The sequence below is a fragment of the Molossus molossus genome, unplaced genomic scaffold, assembly GCF_014108415.1.
Source record: "Molossus molossus isolate mMolMol1 unplaced genomic scaffold, mMolMol1.p scaffold_m16_p_17, whole genome shotgun sequence".
In the NCBI taxonomy this organism is placed as follows: domain Eukaryota; kingdom Metazoa; phylum Chordata; class Mammalia; order Chiroptera; family Molossidae; genus Molossus; species Molossus molossus.
Genome location: NW_023425352.1, coordinates 54187263 through 54201488, shown reverse-complemented (window position 1 = coordinate 54201488; position 14226 = coordinate 54187263). Strand labels below are relative to the sequence as shown.

The 14226-nt window shown below is 40.2% G+C and overlaps 1 protein-coding gene across 5 annotated transcripts in view; it reads right to left on the bottom strand.

The window, feature by feature from the left end:
* FAM149B1 (family with sequence similarity 149 member B1) overlaps positions 1 to 14226 on the bottom strand; it is a 67973-nt gene that overhangs the window by 6041 nt on the left and 47706 nt on the right. For all 5 annotated transcript variants that reach the window (XM_036265734.1, XM_036265733.1, XM_036265732.1 and 2 more), the window contains 3 exons: positions 5799 to 5923; positions 4156 to 4262; positions 911 to 1135 (listed from right to left, as the gene is read on the bottom strand). In XM_036265734.1, coding sequence (XP_036121627.1) covers positions 911 to 1135; positions 4156 to 4262; positions 5799 to 5923 — 457 coding nt within the window. The remainder of the gene's footprint in view (positions 1 to 910; positions 1136 to 4155; positions 4263 to 5798; positions 5924 to 14226) is intronic.

Genomic DNA, 14226 nt, shown 5'->3' with positions numbered 1-14226 from the left:
TTGAGAAACTAATTATACATCAAGACCACTCACTCCTAAATGAATGAATCTATAGCCGTTTCAAAATAGATAGAGCCTCAGCAACATAATAAAATAGGTGAACCCTGGTGCCCTGACAGACTTCTGGTGGTTTTGGACATTTCTTTCAGTGAGTATTGGGATAAATTATAGTGAGAAATAGATCAGTTGGGATAGAAGTATAGTGATGTGCTTAATTTAGAAGCTGAATTCAAAACACGAGTTACGGCCTTATTATCTCATATCTTTGATCATAATCTTAAAAATCAACCACCCTGAGATACTTTGTGAATTAACTAAAGAATTTGATTTTAAAAATTGGCTTCTAGGTATTTTTTGTGCAATGAAGCTCAGAGTGTCTAGTGAATGAAAGGTGAGAAAAGGGGAGAGAATATTTAGTGTTATTTCCTAAGAAGTACTCAGGGGTATTTTTCCTGGAACATAAGCTGTAAGCAACTACTTCTCTGAGGTTTGTGAATTTTTCATTGTCAATAGAAGAAGCAGTTCCCAATGGTACAGAAAAACATTAAAGGAGAATTAACTGTTTGTTTGGGATGAATTTCACTGAACATGTTCCCACTAAGGAAAATGTTTAATAAAATACATATTTCTTTTATTCCCTTGATGTCACTGAAGTATTCTAGCCAGCATTTTATTTGTAGAAATAGAGATCTTTAGCTAAATCAAAAGAAAGACCCAGTATCTGTATTTAATTCAAATTTAAACTCATTTTTTCTGTAGTGGATGGATTTAAACCAGTGTGTAATCTATCATGGTACATAATGATTAGTTTCTATACATATATTTCAATATTATATTTAAATTCACGTTGTATGTAAAATTCTTCATTAGTTTTACCACAATTTCCAGAAATTCTGCTTTTGAAACCTACACTCGGGATCCTCTGAGGATTTCTTCCACAGGTCTTGGTGTTCCAGCTCGAGAATGGCTTGTGCTGATGGGATGAAGAGTACGTGGTGGGGGATTGCGTCTCCTGGCAGACTGCACTGTATATGACAGAGATGATGTACAAAGCTCTAGGGCTCGATTTGACCAATTTCGGGTTGAAAGGGTGGTACTGGACCCAGGCCTCATAAGTAGCTTGTCATCAAGATCTCTAGTGGCCAAATCAGAAACCCACAGTGAAATCAAGATTGCTCTGTACCAGGAGACAAAACTCAAAAGGGTATAAAACAGACTGTAAAATACATTAAAGAACGAAAATGCAAAAGTAAAAACTGTTCAATATGTAACTGGTTTCTAGAAATTACATAATCTAATTCAGGCATGAGAATGTGTTCTTAAAAGAGGGACGTGGTGGCCCTGGCTGGTTTGGCTCAGTGGTTGGAGCGTTGGCCTGTGGACCAGAGAGGCCCGGGTTCGGTTCCCACTAAGGGCACATACCTCAGTTGCAGTTTGTCCCCGGTCCCAGTTGGGGTCATGTGTGCGGCAGCCACTTGATGTCTCTCTCTCAACATCGATGTTTCTCTCTTTCTCTTCCTCTTTCCCTCCTGCTCTATCTGAAGATAAATGCAAAGATGTCCTTGGGTGAGGATTAAAAAAAAAGAGAGAGAGAGAGAGGGACATGATGCCCTGACCAGTGAGGTTCAGCTGGTTGAGCATCAAGTCATCCCATGCACCAAAAGCTTCGATTCCTGGTCTGGGCACATGCTGGGGATGCAGTCTTGATCCCCAGCAGTGGGCATGCAGGAGGCATCCAATCAATGTTTTGCTCTCACTTTGATGTTTCTCTCTCTCCCTTCCTCTCTCTAAAAGTCTATTTGAAATCTTTTTTAAAAAAGACATGATTTCAGTCATCTACATAATTCACTAGGATGGAGATTGGGGAAATCAAGTCCTTTATTCACCTGCCATCACAGTCACTCCCTTTAGGTACCAGTGACGGATAATCTGAAGCACTTCTCTGAAGTGCTTCTCAAAAGTTTACCTCAGGGACTGAGATTCCTGCCATATTTGAGGCATTCTTTTGTGCTGAAATAATGTCATGAGAAAGACTTAGTTGAAAGGCAAAAATTGCTACTTGGGAGCAGTGTGGCTCCCACTGCAGAGATTAAACTGCTGAGCTAACTGGAACTTGCAGGGGTAGAGGTTTGGGTTCCTTGGAAACCTGGGAGCAGGCAAAGTGTCCAGAGCTTTGTGCTGCCAAGGGCAGTAGGACCACAGTAGGTCCTCATTTGCATAAACAACTGTGAGATAGAACACTTTGATGTTAGTACTCGGTTAAATAAAATACCTTGCCCAAACAGTTCAGTAGCAAAACCCTACAAATTCAGGGTTTTGTTTTTGTTTTTTAAGCAGATGAGAGGATGCCTGGCTCTATTGTAAGGCACCTAAGAGACAGTGTTTGCACAATGAAATGAAGGGAAAGTGAAACACTAAAGCTCTGCCATACGCACTTTGACTTTTAGCAAATTCCTCATCCTTTCAGGCCACATTGGTGTCCTCTAGTGCAAAATATGCCTCAGTGTTTGGAGAACTTTGAAGGGAAAGCACCTATCAAGGAATAGGACTAAGCCTTCCGCATTACAAGAGATCTTTCTGGCCTTCCTGCTTACCTAATCATTCACTTATGCATTTTCTTTACACACCCTGCTTTCATAATTCTGGATTCGATTATCATCTCTAGCCAAGTGACTTCAGATCAACTGCCAAATCTGACCTCTTCCATATTTCCCATAAAATGGCCCATCATTGTAAACTCAACACACCCCAAACCAACTCATCTTCCCAAACAAGCTTTCCTTGAGTTTGAAATCTCAGAGTTAAATCATGATTCCTCTATTTTTATAGAATTTTATTTCTTTTACAATATCTCCTACTATATCTCATTACTTTCTCATCCTTTGCGACACCTTGAATACAGACCGTGAGTGGCCCATGGATGAACTCTTGCATTAGATTCCTTACCTTCAGTTCCTACCGTTTCAATCCGACATATGTTCTACTGCTGTGAGACTTTTCAAATTCCTGATTTTAATATATGTGCTCCCCAACTGAAACTTAGACATTACTGGTAGGTGTGTAAAATGGTACAACTGTGTTGGAAAACTGTATGGCAGTTTCAATTCTAGATATTGACCCAAGAAAAATGAGAACATAGGTTCACAAAAAAGACCTGTGCAAGAATATTTATGGTGCTTTTATGCATAATAGCTCCAACTTGGAAACAGCCCAAGTGTTCATTAACAGAAGAATGGATTTTTAAAAAGTGTATATTCTTAGACTAGATTACTGCTTGGCAATAAAGGAAAAGATAAAATGCAACATGGATGGATCTCAAAAACATGGCATTCAATACTCCCTCCCCCCGGTTTGTTCCCAATCTTCATTAATTTCATAGTCTTCTTTCCCACTAATCATACCATGGTCTATTTTATTTTTATTTATTTATTTTTGTATTCTCATCCGAGGACATTTTTGCATTTATCTTCAGATAGAGAGGGAGGAAGAGAGAGAGAAACATTGACGTGAGAGAGACACATGACCCCAACTGGGGCTGGGGACAAACTGCAACCAAGATACGTGCCCTTAGCAGGAACTGAACCCTGGACTCTCTGGTCTGCAGGCTGACACTCCAACCACTGAGCCAAACCGGCCAGGGCACCATGGTCTATTTTAATTCCAGAAAGTTGTCAATAATCTTTGGTCAGAAGCTTAAAGTTCTGACCTATTTCCTATCCTATAGCAAAAATGGTCCTTCTAAATATTTTATGTTTTACCATCTCCAAATCTTTTCCCACACCATTTCTCCTACCTAGACTAGTTTTTCTGCTTTTCACTGCTTATTCAAAGAAGAATTCAAAATCTACACTTATCCACCAAAATGCCTTCTTTCTTTGGGACTGCCATAACACTCACTCTGGGTACCATACACTTGACACTCAATCACAAAAATGCCCTATATGGGTAGGTCTCTTTCTACCTGTGTGTGTGTGCTCTCTCCAGTTTATTATCAGCTCCTTGAGGGTGGAGACCATTTCCCTTAGATGTTTTTACTCCCAAGATATCTGATTGCTTGGTAGCTACTCAATATATGTTAATTCATTGACTTTTCTTTCCTTTTATTTCTCACCGATGTATTTAAACTATAGACTGTTAGCATTTTGTACTACTTACAGGAGTTTGTCCATTAGAGAGAGATTTCTTGGCTGTAGAGGCATCCCATGAACCAAGAGACCATTCACATTTGGCTGATGACCACTTGCTGCTTGACAAAGACTCATCTACACATTAAAAGATGTTACTCAATATTAGTTGGTGAAGATAGCTGCTTAGTTTCCCAACTTTGCCAAACGTTATTTCCAAATTAGATCATATGTACATTTTTCTCCCATGCCTTAACTTGTAATATTTTGGCCAACAGTCCAGCTTGGGGCCCCAAGATCACTGTCAAGACGACTGGGTCATAGCCCTTTCTTTTCCTAAATGACAGCAGGTAGGGGAGGCCTGACCACCCTAAATGAAAGCACTTAGCAGCCACTGTTCTAGGGAGAGAGGATCTTTTATCATTATTGGTATTACACTAGAAAAGAAAACAGAAATATGGAATCTGACTCTAGGGAACATGCCTGTCCACAACCCCCACTCCCAGTGCATTTTCCTTATCTCTTTTTCCTAAGCTCCAAGGGCCCTTCTGTTGCCTCTGTAACTTGTTTCCTGAGTCCATTTCTTCTTTGGTCTACCTTTGTGATTTTCTCTTATAGTTTGAATCTTGGCTCTGAGTTCTTTCTCAGGCTTGATGAGCATGGCACAAGGATTACAGTCATTTTTCTTTTCTTTTTTTTCCCTCCTCACTGCACCCTCCTTTTCCCCTACTCTTTTGCCACAAGTAACACTGGGAAACTATCATGTAGAAACTGGTTCTAAATAATCATTACACAGGGATGAGACCAGACTCATCAGCAGGTTCATGGACCTACAAGAAATGGCCATATTGATGTTTGTCCATAGACTTAATTGAGACCACTTCTCTCTGGTTTGCCTTTTACACATGGGTTATGAGTACTAAACACCCAAAAAGCAAAAAAAAAAAAAATCAACGGATTCAAATATTTAAAAAAAACAACAAAAGCTAGGTAGGCAATGACAATAAAAAAGAAAGAAGGAATCAAAAATAAATTCAAAGTATAGAGCCCTGGCCGGTTTGGCTCAGCGGTTAAAGTGTCGGCCTGCGGTACAGAGAGACCCGGGTTCGGTTCCCGCTAAGGGCGCGTACCTCGGTTGCAGTTTGTCCCCGGCCCTGGCTGGTCGTGCGGGTGGCAGCCACTCGATGTGTCCCTTCACGCCGATGTTTCTCTCTCTCTCTCTCTCTTCCTCTCTCTCCCTCCCGCTCTATCTGAACAAAAATGGAAAAATGTCCTCGGGTGAGGATAAAAATAAATAAAAAAAAATAATAATAAAATAAATTCAAAGTATAGAATGTTACGGCCTTAAAAAATCTGAGATTTGGTCCCTCTTTTCATCATATCCTTCATTCTTCACAGAACAGTTAGGCTGACCACATAGATGATTCTAGATTGCACAGTTTATAATTACCTTTTCCAAAGAGCTGACTGTGAATAACTTAACCCTAATTTGCTTTTAATTTTTTAAACTGGAATTAAATTTGTCAATACACAGAGTCACTGACTTATAGTGATAAACACATAACTTTACTGAAAAAAATTGAGTCATAAATAATACAGTTAAGGCAAAGAACTGAAAAAACTTCTAGCAAGAACAGTCCTAGGTTCTCCAGTATAGTCTCCTGAGGGGCTTACCGGATTTGAGGTGATGGACAGCCTCTTAGACCGTGGCATTCGAGGTAAGACCAAAGGTTGTGGTTCACTCAGCACACAGGGGCTTTCTGAAGCCGATTTGGTGATTGCAACATTACTCTCATCATCTGAACAAAGAAATAGAATATTATCCATCTCAAGACTCACTGCAACAGTATTGCGAAAAAAAAATCTTCCCTGAGAATGCGGCCTCAAGCTAGGCTTCACTCATCTTTGCAGCCCAATTTCATACCACCTACATGATCCCAAAAAACCCCTCAAACCAAGAATTCCATTTAAAGAGCTTTCCCGGGATGGCAATGACAGAGGGAGAGCAACCATCTCTAGAGCAAAGCTGTGCGACAGAATATCTGCAGTTGATGGAAATGTTCTACTTAGGCACCGTCTAATATAGTGGACTTTAGCTGCATGTGGGTATGCAGCACTTAAGATCTGGTTAGTTTGATTGAGGAATTAATTTTATTTTATATTTACTTTTTTATTTAAAATTTTTAACATTGACATTATTGCAGGTGTCCCCCTTTTTATCCTCTTTGCCCACCTCTACCCACCCCCGCCTCCCTGTCTCTTGGCCTTCACCTTCTTTATCCAGTCACCCCTCATCCACCTCCTCTAAAGCCCCAGTCAGTCTGTTCCATGTATTCATACTTCTGGTTCCAGTTTGTCAGTTTCTTTTATTAGATTCCACATAGTTAATGAGGTCATTTGGTATTTGTCTTTCTCTGAGTGGCTTATTTCGCTAAGCATAATACTCTCCAGGTCCATCCATGCTGTTGTAAAGGGTAAAAGTTCCTTCTTTTATACAGCCAGGTAGTATTCCATTGTGTAAATGTACCACAGCTTTTTTTGTTTGTTTTGTTAATCTTCACCTGACGTTATTTTTTCCATTGATTTTTAAAGCAAGTGGAAGGGAGAAAAGGAGGGAGAGGGAGGGGGAGAGAAAAAACATCTATGTGAGAGACACACTGATTGGTTGCCTCATGCATGTGCCCTGACCAGGGCCAGGGATCGAATCTGCAACCAAGGTATGTGCCCTTGACTGGGAATCGAGCCTGAGACACTTTGGTGCATGGGCCGATGCTCTAACCACTGAGAATACTGGTGTGCCACAGCTTTTTTATCCACTCCTCTGCAGATGGGTGCTTGGGCTGTTTTCAGGTCTTGGCTATTATAAGTCATGCTGCTATAAACATAGCGTTATATTCTTTCTGATTGGTGTTTCAGGATTAAGATATATTCCCAGAAGGAGGAACAGAATTTTAAATTTAATTTTAATAAAATTTAAATAGCCATGTGAGACTAGCAACTACTATGGACAGTGTAGCTAAAACTAGGGAAAACTTCAGGTTCAAAATTTAAAACAAGTACAGCAATTGAAAATATGCTGGTTTTGCTCAGTGGTTAGAGCATTGGCCTGTGGTCTGGAGAGACCCGGGTTTGGTTCCCGCTAAGGGCATGTACCTTGGTTGCAGTTTGTCCCTGGTCCCGGTTGGGGTTGTACAGGAGGCAGCCACTCGATGTGTCCCTCTCACGTTGATGTCTCTCTCTCTCTCTCCTTCTCTCTCCCTCCCACTCTATCTGAACAAAAAATGGAGAAATGTTCTTGGGTGAGGGTAAAAAAAAAAAGAAAAGAAAATACAAGTAAAGAGTAAGACATAAAAATAACCAAGCAGATTTGTAAAAGAATGAAATGAAACTATAAAGAGAACTAAAATGCCTAAAAAAAAAAACAAAAAAAAAAAACCCCACTCAGCAGAGACTTAATAGCAGATTAGATTCTGCTGAAGACAGACTTAGTGAACTAGAAGAAAAAAGTCTAAAGAAATTACCCTGAATTCAATCCAGAGCAAAGGAAGTGGAAAATATGCACTGTGTACTGAAAAGGGTGAATTTTATTATATATAAATTATATCTCAATTGGAAAAATAGAGAAATAAAACCACAGTGAAACATCCTTTTATACATTGACAGAAAATTAAAATTGATCAAAAACTACTGATAACATTGTGAGCACAGGCACTTGTGTACTGTTGGTAGATATATATAACAGGTACTATCACTTTGGACAGTTTTGTATTATCTAGAGGTCAAACATGCATTTCCATATGAGCCAGCAACTCCACTCCTTGGTATACACCTGGCAGGAGTGGAGAAACTTTTTTCTTCGAAGGGCCATTTGGATATTTATAATGTCATTTGCAGGCCATACAAAATTATCAACTTAAAAATTAGCCTGCTATATTTGGTCAGGCTACTTTGGTGAGGCCTGTGATGTTAGCTGGTATTGATTTTGCTGGTTTCATACAGCCACAGGCCAGACGTCCCCCACCCCTGTAAGAGGAACTCTTACACATGACTCCCAGGAGGAATGTTCAAGTGCTCTCCCTCTCAGGAGCACACTGGCGCCTTTCCCCTTTCTCTTCCCCTACCTTTACCCTTCTTCCTAAGCTCCAAGGGCCCTTCTTTTGCCTCTGTAACTTGTTTCCTGAGCCCATTTCTTCTACCCCTTACTTCTTCTATCTCTGAAACTTTCTAAATAAACTTTCTCTTATTAAAAAAATAAAAAAGAATGTTCATAGCTTCATTGATCATAATTGCAAAACACTGGATTTGGGAATTTCTATAACACTAGGGTTTTATCACTTTTCACCATTAGATTTGGCTCAAAAACTGAACTCAAGATGAAGAATCATGTTTCTAAGTAAAACTTCCATGAACTTTGTGGGCATTGGTTCTAAATCTCTTCCATCATCATTTTGTTTACTACTGTTTCATTCAGAGAAGGTGTATCTATTCTCAACAAAAATATCTAGTGAAACTTGTTTTCCTATTAGCAAATTAGGGTTAAAAATAATTTTCAAGTAAATAATACTCTTCCACAATTTAGATTTTAATAAATAATAAATACTCTTCCACAATTTAGATTTTAATACTGGCCCAATTAACAGTTAAAATGATCATAAAAATACCAAGTGATAAAAATGAATAAATGATTACATTTACTCAGTTTTATATGCTTTTGGGTTATAGTTGACACCTTACTATAGCACAAGTTGTCATGTGACCCTATTATATATATGACTAGCATGTAGTTTGGCTTTTTTTCCTCACGTAGAGGTAGAACAAATTGCGCCAGTAGTAGGGAGAGCTGCAGGTTGGCCCCAACAACAACCAACCAACTGGTCCACACCAAGCCCAAAATGCAAGAGTTCTCTTTCCATATGGTATTTTTAAAAAGTAATAATAGCTAACATTTACTGCACGCTTACATATTATAGGAACTACTCTATGTACTTCCATGTAACTCATTTATTCCTTAAACAACCATGTGAGATAAATACTAGTATTATACTTGTTTTATCGGCAAACAGACTGAGGCACAGTATAGTTAAGCAACTTGTATAGAATATAAAGTTAATGTCAGAGCCAGTGGGTGAACCCAAGTTGTCTGGTAGCAAACTGCTTAGAACCATTATTACCACATGGCTTCTTGTGGGGATAACATTTTAGAGCCAAGGATTGCAAACTATGCCCTGTGAGCCAAATAGGACCCATTACCTATTTGTTTTTAAATCTTGTTATAGAAAAATATCTATAACATAAAATGTAATATTTTAACCATTTTAAAGTATACAATTCAGTGGCATTAAGTGCATGAATGGTGGTGTGCAACCATCACTACTATCTAATTCTGTAACTTTTTCATCACCCCAAAGGGAAATATCATGGGCATTATCATCACCTATTTTTGTAATGAAGTTGTAAGAGAAGTTTGCTTATTCTCATTGCTGTATAGTACTCCATTGTATCAATATATCACATTCTACTGTTGAGGAACATTTGGCTAATTTTCAGATTATGTTTTCCAGCATATAGTGTTGTTATAAACAGTCTTATATAAGTCTTTTGGTGAACATATATACTTAGTACATAGGAGTATACATAGCCATACTCACTCATTTACATATTGAATGAGTTATGGCTGCTTTCAAGGACAAAGTTGAATAGTTACAACAGATACTGGAGGGCTGGCAAAGACTAAAATATGTACTACCTGGCTTTTTATACACAAAGTTTGTTGACTCCTGTTTTAGGGCATTTCAATCAACCAACTAAACCAGTTAGAGATCCTCGAGCTCCATTTCAAGATCTATGTCTTTGTTTTTAGACTTAAGGTCTAAAAAATCACAATTATAATATAATGAAATAACCTAAATTTATATATGCATAGAAAAACTAAAAGGATATTAATTCAAAGCCCGACATTGGTAAATTATGAAAGGTGAAATGAAAGTTTTCTCTGACTTCTCAGTGGTTGATACTGAAAATTGATGGAATTCCTTTATTATGAGGGGTTATTATTGGAAATTGGATATGACTCTGGACTTTATTAATTTGTCCTCTATCTCCAAGAGCTTAACCTCTTATAATATAAACCAGTTGGTTTTAAAAAGGGTGTTAGTCCTACTCACATACCAGTTTTAAAAGAGAACTTGCCCTGGCTGGTTTGGCTTAGTGGTTAGAGGACTGACCCACAGACCGAGGGGCCACAGGTTCGATTACCGGTCAAGGGCATGTACCTGGGTTGCAGTTTCAATCCCCTGCCCTGGTTGGGTTTGGGCAGGAAGCAACCAATTGATGTGTCTCTCCCACATCGATGTTTCTCTCTCTCTCCCTCCCTCCCTCCCTCTTTCCTCTCCTTCCACTCTATCTAAAAAATCAATGAAAAAGTATCCCTGGGTGAGGAATAAAAAAATAAATTAGCCCTGGCCGGTTTGGCTCAGCGGTTAGAGCGTCGGCCTGCGGTCCAGAGAGACCCGGGTTCGGTTCCCGCTAAGGGCGCGTACCTTGGTTGCAGTTTGTCCCCGGCCCTGGTCGGTCGTGCGGGTGGCAGCCACTCATATGTGTCCCTTTCACGTCAATGTTTCTCTCTCTCTCTGTTCCTCTCTCTCCTTCCCACTCTACCTGGACAAAAAATGGAAAAATGTCCTCGGGTGAGGATAAAAACAAAACAAAACAAAACAAAACAAAACAAAAAAAAAAATAATAAATTAAAAAAACTTAGCATGCACACAACACAATGGCTATAAAAAAGCCCACATAAACAGTATCAACTGTGGCAACATGGAACAATTGGATCTCTTATACAATAGTGGAGAGAATGTAAATAGGTACAACAACTTTGGAAAAATTTATGGCAGTATCCACCAAAACTGGAATAGCATATCCTATGACCCAGCAATGCCACTCTTCTGTACCCAGTGCATATGTTTATCAAAAGGCATATATACAAGAATATTCAAAACAGCACTGTACACTGACAAACATAAATGGGAAGCTACTCAGATGTCCCTCATCAGTAGATTGCGATATATTCATACAACAGAAAACTATAACAATGAAAATAATCAGCAGTTTTAAGCAAAACAGTTGAATATAATATAATGTTGCATTTATTTTTTATTTGTATTTTTTTCTTTATTGATTTTAGAGAGAGAGGAAAGGAGAAGGAGAGAGAGAGAGAGAGAAAAACATTGGTAGAAAACATCAACTGGCTGCCTCCTGCATGCCCCTCACTGGAAATCAGGCCTACAACCTGGGCATGTGCCCTGACCGGAAATTGAATCAGCGTCCTCTTGGTGCATGGGTCGATGCTCAACCACTGAGCCACACCAGCCAGGCCATAATGTTGCATTTAAAAAGCCAGATGCAGAAAGGCACATACTATATGAATCCATCCTTATAAATTTTTAAAACTGGCAAAATTAATCTGTGGTGTTATAAATCAGGATAGGATTATTCGTAGGGAGGTAGTTTAGTAATTGAGAGGGAGCATGATGGGGGCTTCTGAAGTGTTGGTAATACCCTGTTCTTGATCTGGACACTGGTCATACAAGTGGATTCAGTTTTTAAAAATTCATCAGGCTGGCCCTGGCCGGTTTGGCTCAGCGGTTAGAGCGTCGGCCTGCGGTACAGAGAGACCCGGGTTCGGTTCCCGCTAAGGGCATGTACCTCGGTTGCAGTTTGTCCCCGGCCCTGGTTGGTCGTGCAGGTGGCAGCCACTCGATGTGTCCCTTCACATCGATGTTTCTCTCTCTCTCTCTCCCTCTCTCTCCCTCCTGCTCTATCTGAACAAAAAATGGAAAAATGTCCTCGGGTGAGGATAAAAAAAATAATAAAAAAAAATTCATCAGGCTGCCCTGGCCAGTTTGGCTCAGCAGTTAGAGCCTCGGCCTGCGGTCCAGAGAGACCCAGGTTCGGTTCCCGCTAAGGGCATGTACCTCGGTTGCGGTTTGTCCCCGGCCCTGGTTGGGTCATGCGGGAGGCAGCCACTTGATGTGTTTCTTTCATGTCGATGTTTCTCTCTCTCTCTTCCTCCCTCTCCCTCCCAGTCTATCTGAACAAAAAATGGAAAAATGTCCTCGGGTGAGGATTAAAAAAAAAAAAAAAATTAACCAGCTTTATGTAAACTTATATTGTGATTTTCTGTATAGATATACTTTAATACAAAGCTTTAAAAACGTATTTGCTAGACATCTGCTTTCAGCCAAGATGGAGTAACAGGGACGGTCTTTATCCTCTGCTTAAAACAACCAAAAAATCCATGAAACAATGGCTTATAAGACACTAGGAATCAGGTAATGAATGACAGAATGAACCATGAGATGATAAACCAATGAGGCTAGCCATAGACTGCAAAATCACCTTTAAAGTGTTTCTAAGACATGACACGAAAGGAAGAACTGAGGCAGACCCTGGTACACTCTGATTTCACAGTCTAGACAGACCAAGACACCAAGGCTTCATAGGACAGAGTACCAGATAGGAGAAAAGTGCTCAGGAGGAGAACCCAGGATATCTGCAGAGGATAGGGTTTCACTCGAGTACTTAAAAGACTACTGATCAGTGCATGTGTGAGAAAAAATATCTGAGGCTAGGAAAGAGAGCCAACTGAAAGAATCAGAGGCAACAGTACCTGCTGCTTACATGAGACCAGGAGTAGTGCCAGCACCCACCAGCCATAACATAAAAACTCAATGAATTGGGCACTGGACAGGGTACCCAGGAAGATCTTGCCTCAGTAGTTGAGGAAGAATTAGCTCTAGACTGAGCATTGCTCTAGACCTTTCTAACAAATCATAAAAGCAAGAGTAGAAAGGATCAAACTTTTTCCAGCTAACTTAACTACATCCCAGAAAAAGATCAATAAGGTATATACGAATAAAAAAACTCAACTCCAGCCCTGGCCGGTTTGGCTCAGTGGTTGGAGCATCGGCCTCTGGACCAGAGAGTCCTGGGTTCGGTTCCCACTAGGGGCACGTACCAAAAAATAAAAAATTCAACTCCTACTTATATAAAATTCACAATGTCTAGCACCCAAAGGTTACCAGGCAGGAAGATATAATTCATAATGAGAATATCAAATCATTGAAACTGACCTAGAATTCACACAGATGTTTGAGTTATCCCACATTTTCTTTTTTTTTTATCCTCACCCGAGGACATTTTTGCATTTATCTTCAGACAGAGCAGAAGGGAGAGAGGGAGGAAGAGAGAGAAATATGGATGTGAGAGAGACACATCGAGAGGTTGCCACCCACCCAACCCCAACCAGGGCTAGGGACAAACTGCGACCAAGGTACGTGCCCTTAGTGGGAACCAAACCCGGACTCTCTGGTCCACCAGTCGACACTCTAACCACTGAGCCAAACTGGCCAGGGCGAGTTATCCCACATTTTTAAAAAATTAGCAGTATGAAAGATATTAAAGTCACTTGAATTATATTTCTTTCTTTTTTTTTTTTTTTTTGTCCTCCTTACCCAAGGACATTTTTCCATTTTTGTTCAGATAGAGCAGGAGGAAGAGAGAGGAAAAGAGGGAGGGAGGGGGAAAGAGAGAGAGAGAGAGAGAGAGAGAGAGACATCGAGGTGAAAAGAACACATTGAGTGGTGCCACCCGCACAACCCAACCAGGGCCAGGGACAAACTGCAACCATTGAATTATGTTTCACAGAAAACGAATGTGTAACCCTGGCTGGTTTGGCTCAGTGGTAGGGCATCGGCCTGCGGTCCAGAGAAACCCGGGTTTGGTTCTCACTAAGTGCATGTACCTCGGTTGCAGTTTGTCCCCAGCCCTGGTTGGGTCGTGCGGGTGGCAACCACTCAATGGGTCCCTTTCACTTCGATGTTTCTCTCTCTCTCTCTGTCTCCCTCCCATTCTATCTGAACAAAGAATGGAAAAATGTCCTCGGGTGAGGATTAAATAAATAAATAACGTTTTTATTGATTTTTTAGAGAGAAAGGGAGAGAGAGATAGAAACATCAATGTGAGAGAGAAACATCCATTGGCTGCCTCCTGCATGCCCCACACTGGGGATCGAGCCCATAACCCAGGCATGTGCCCTGACTGG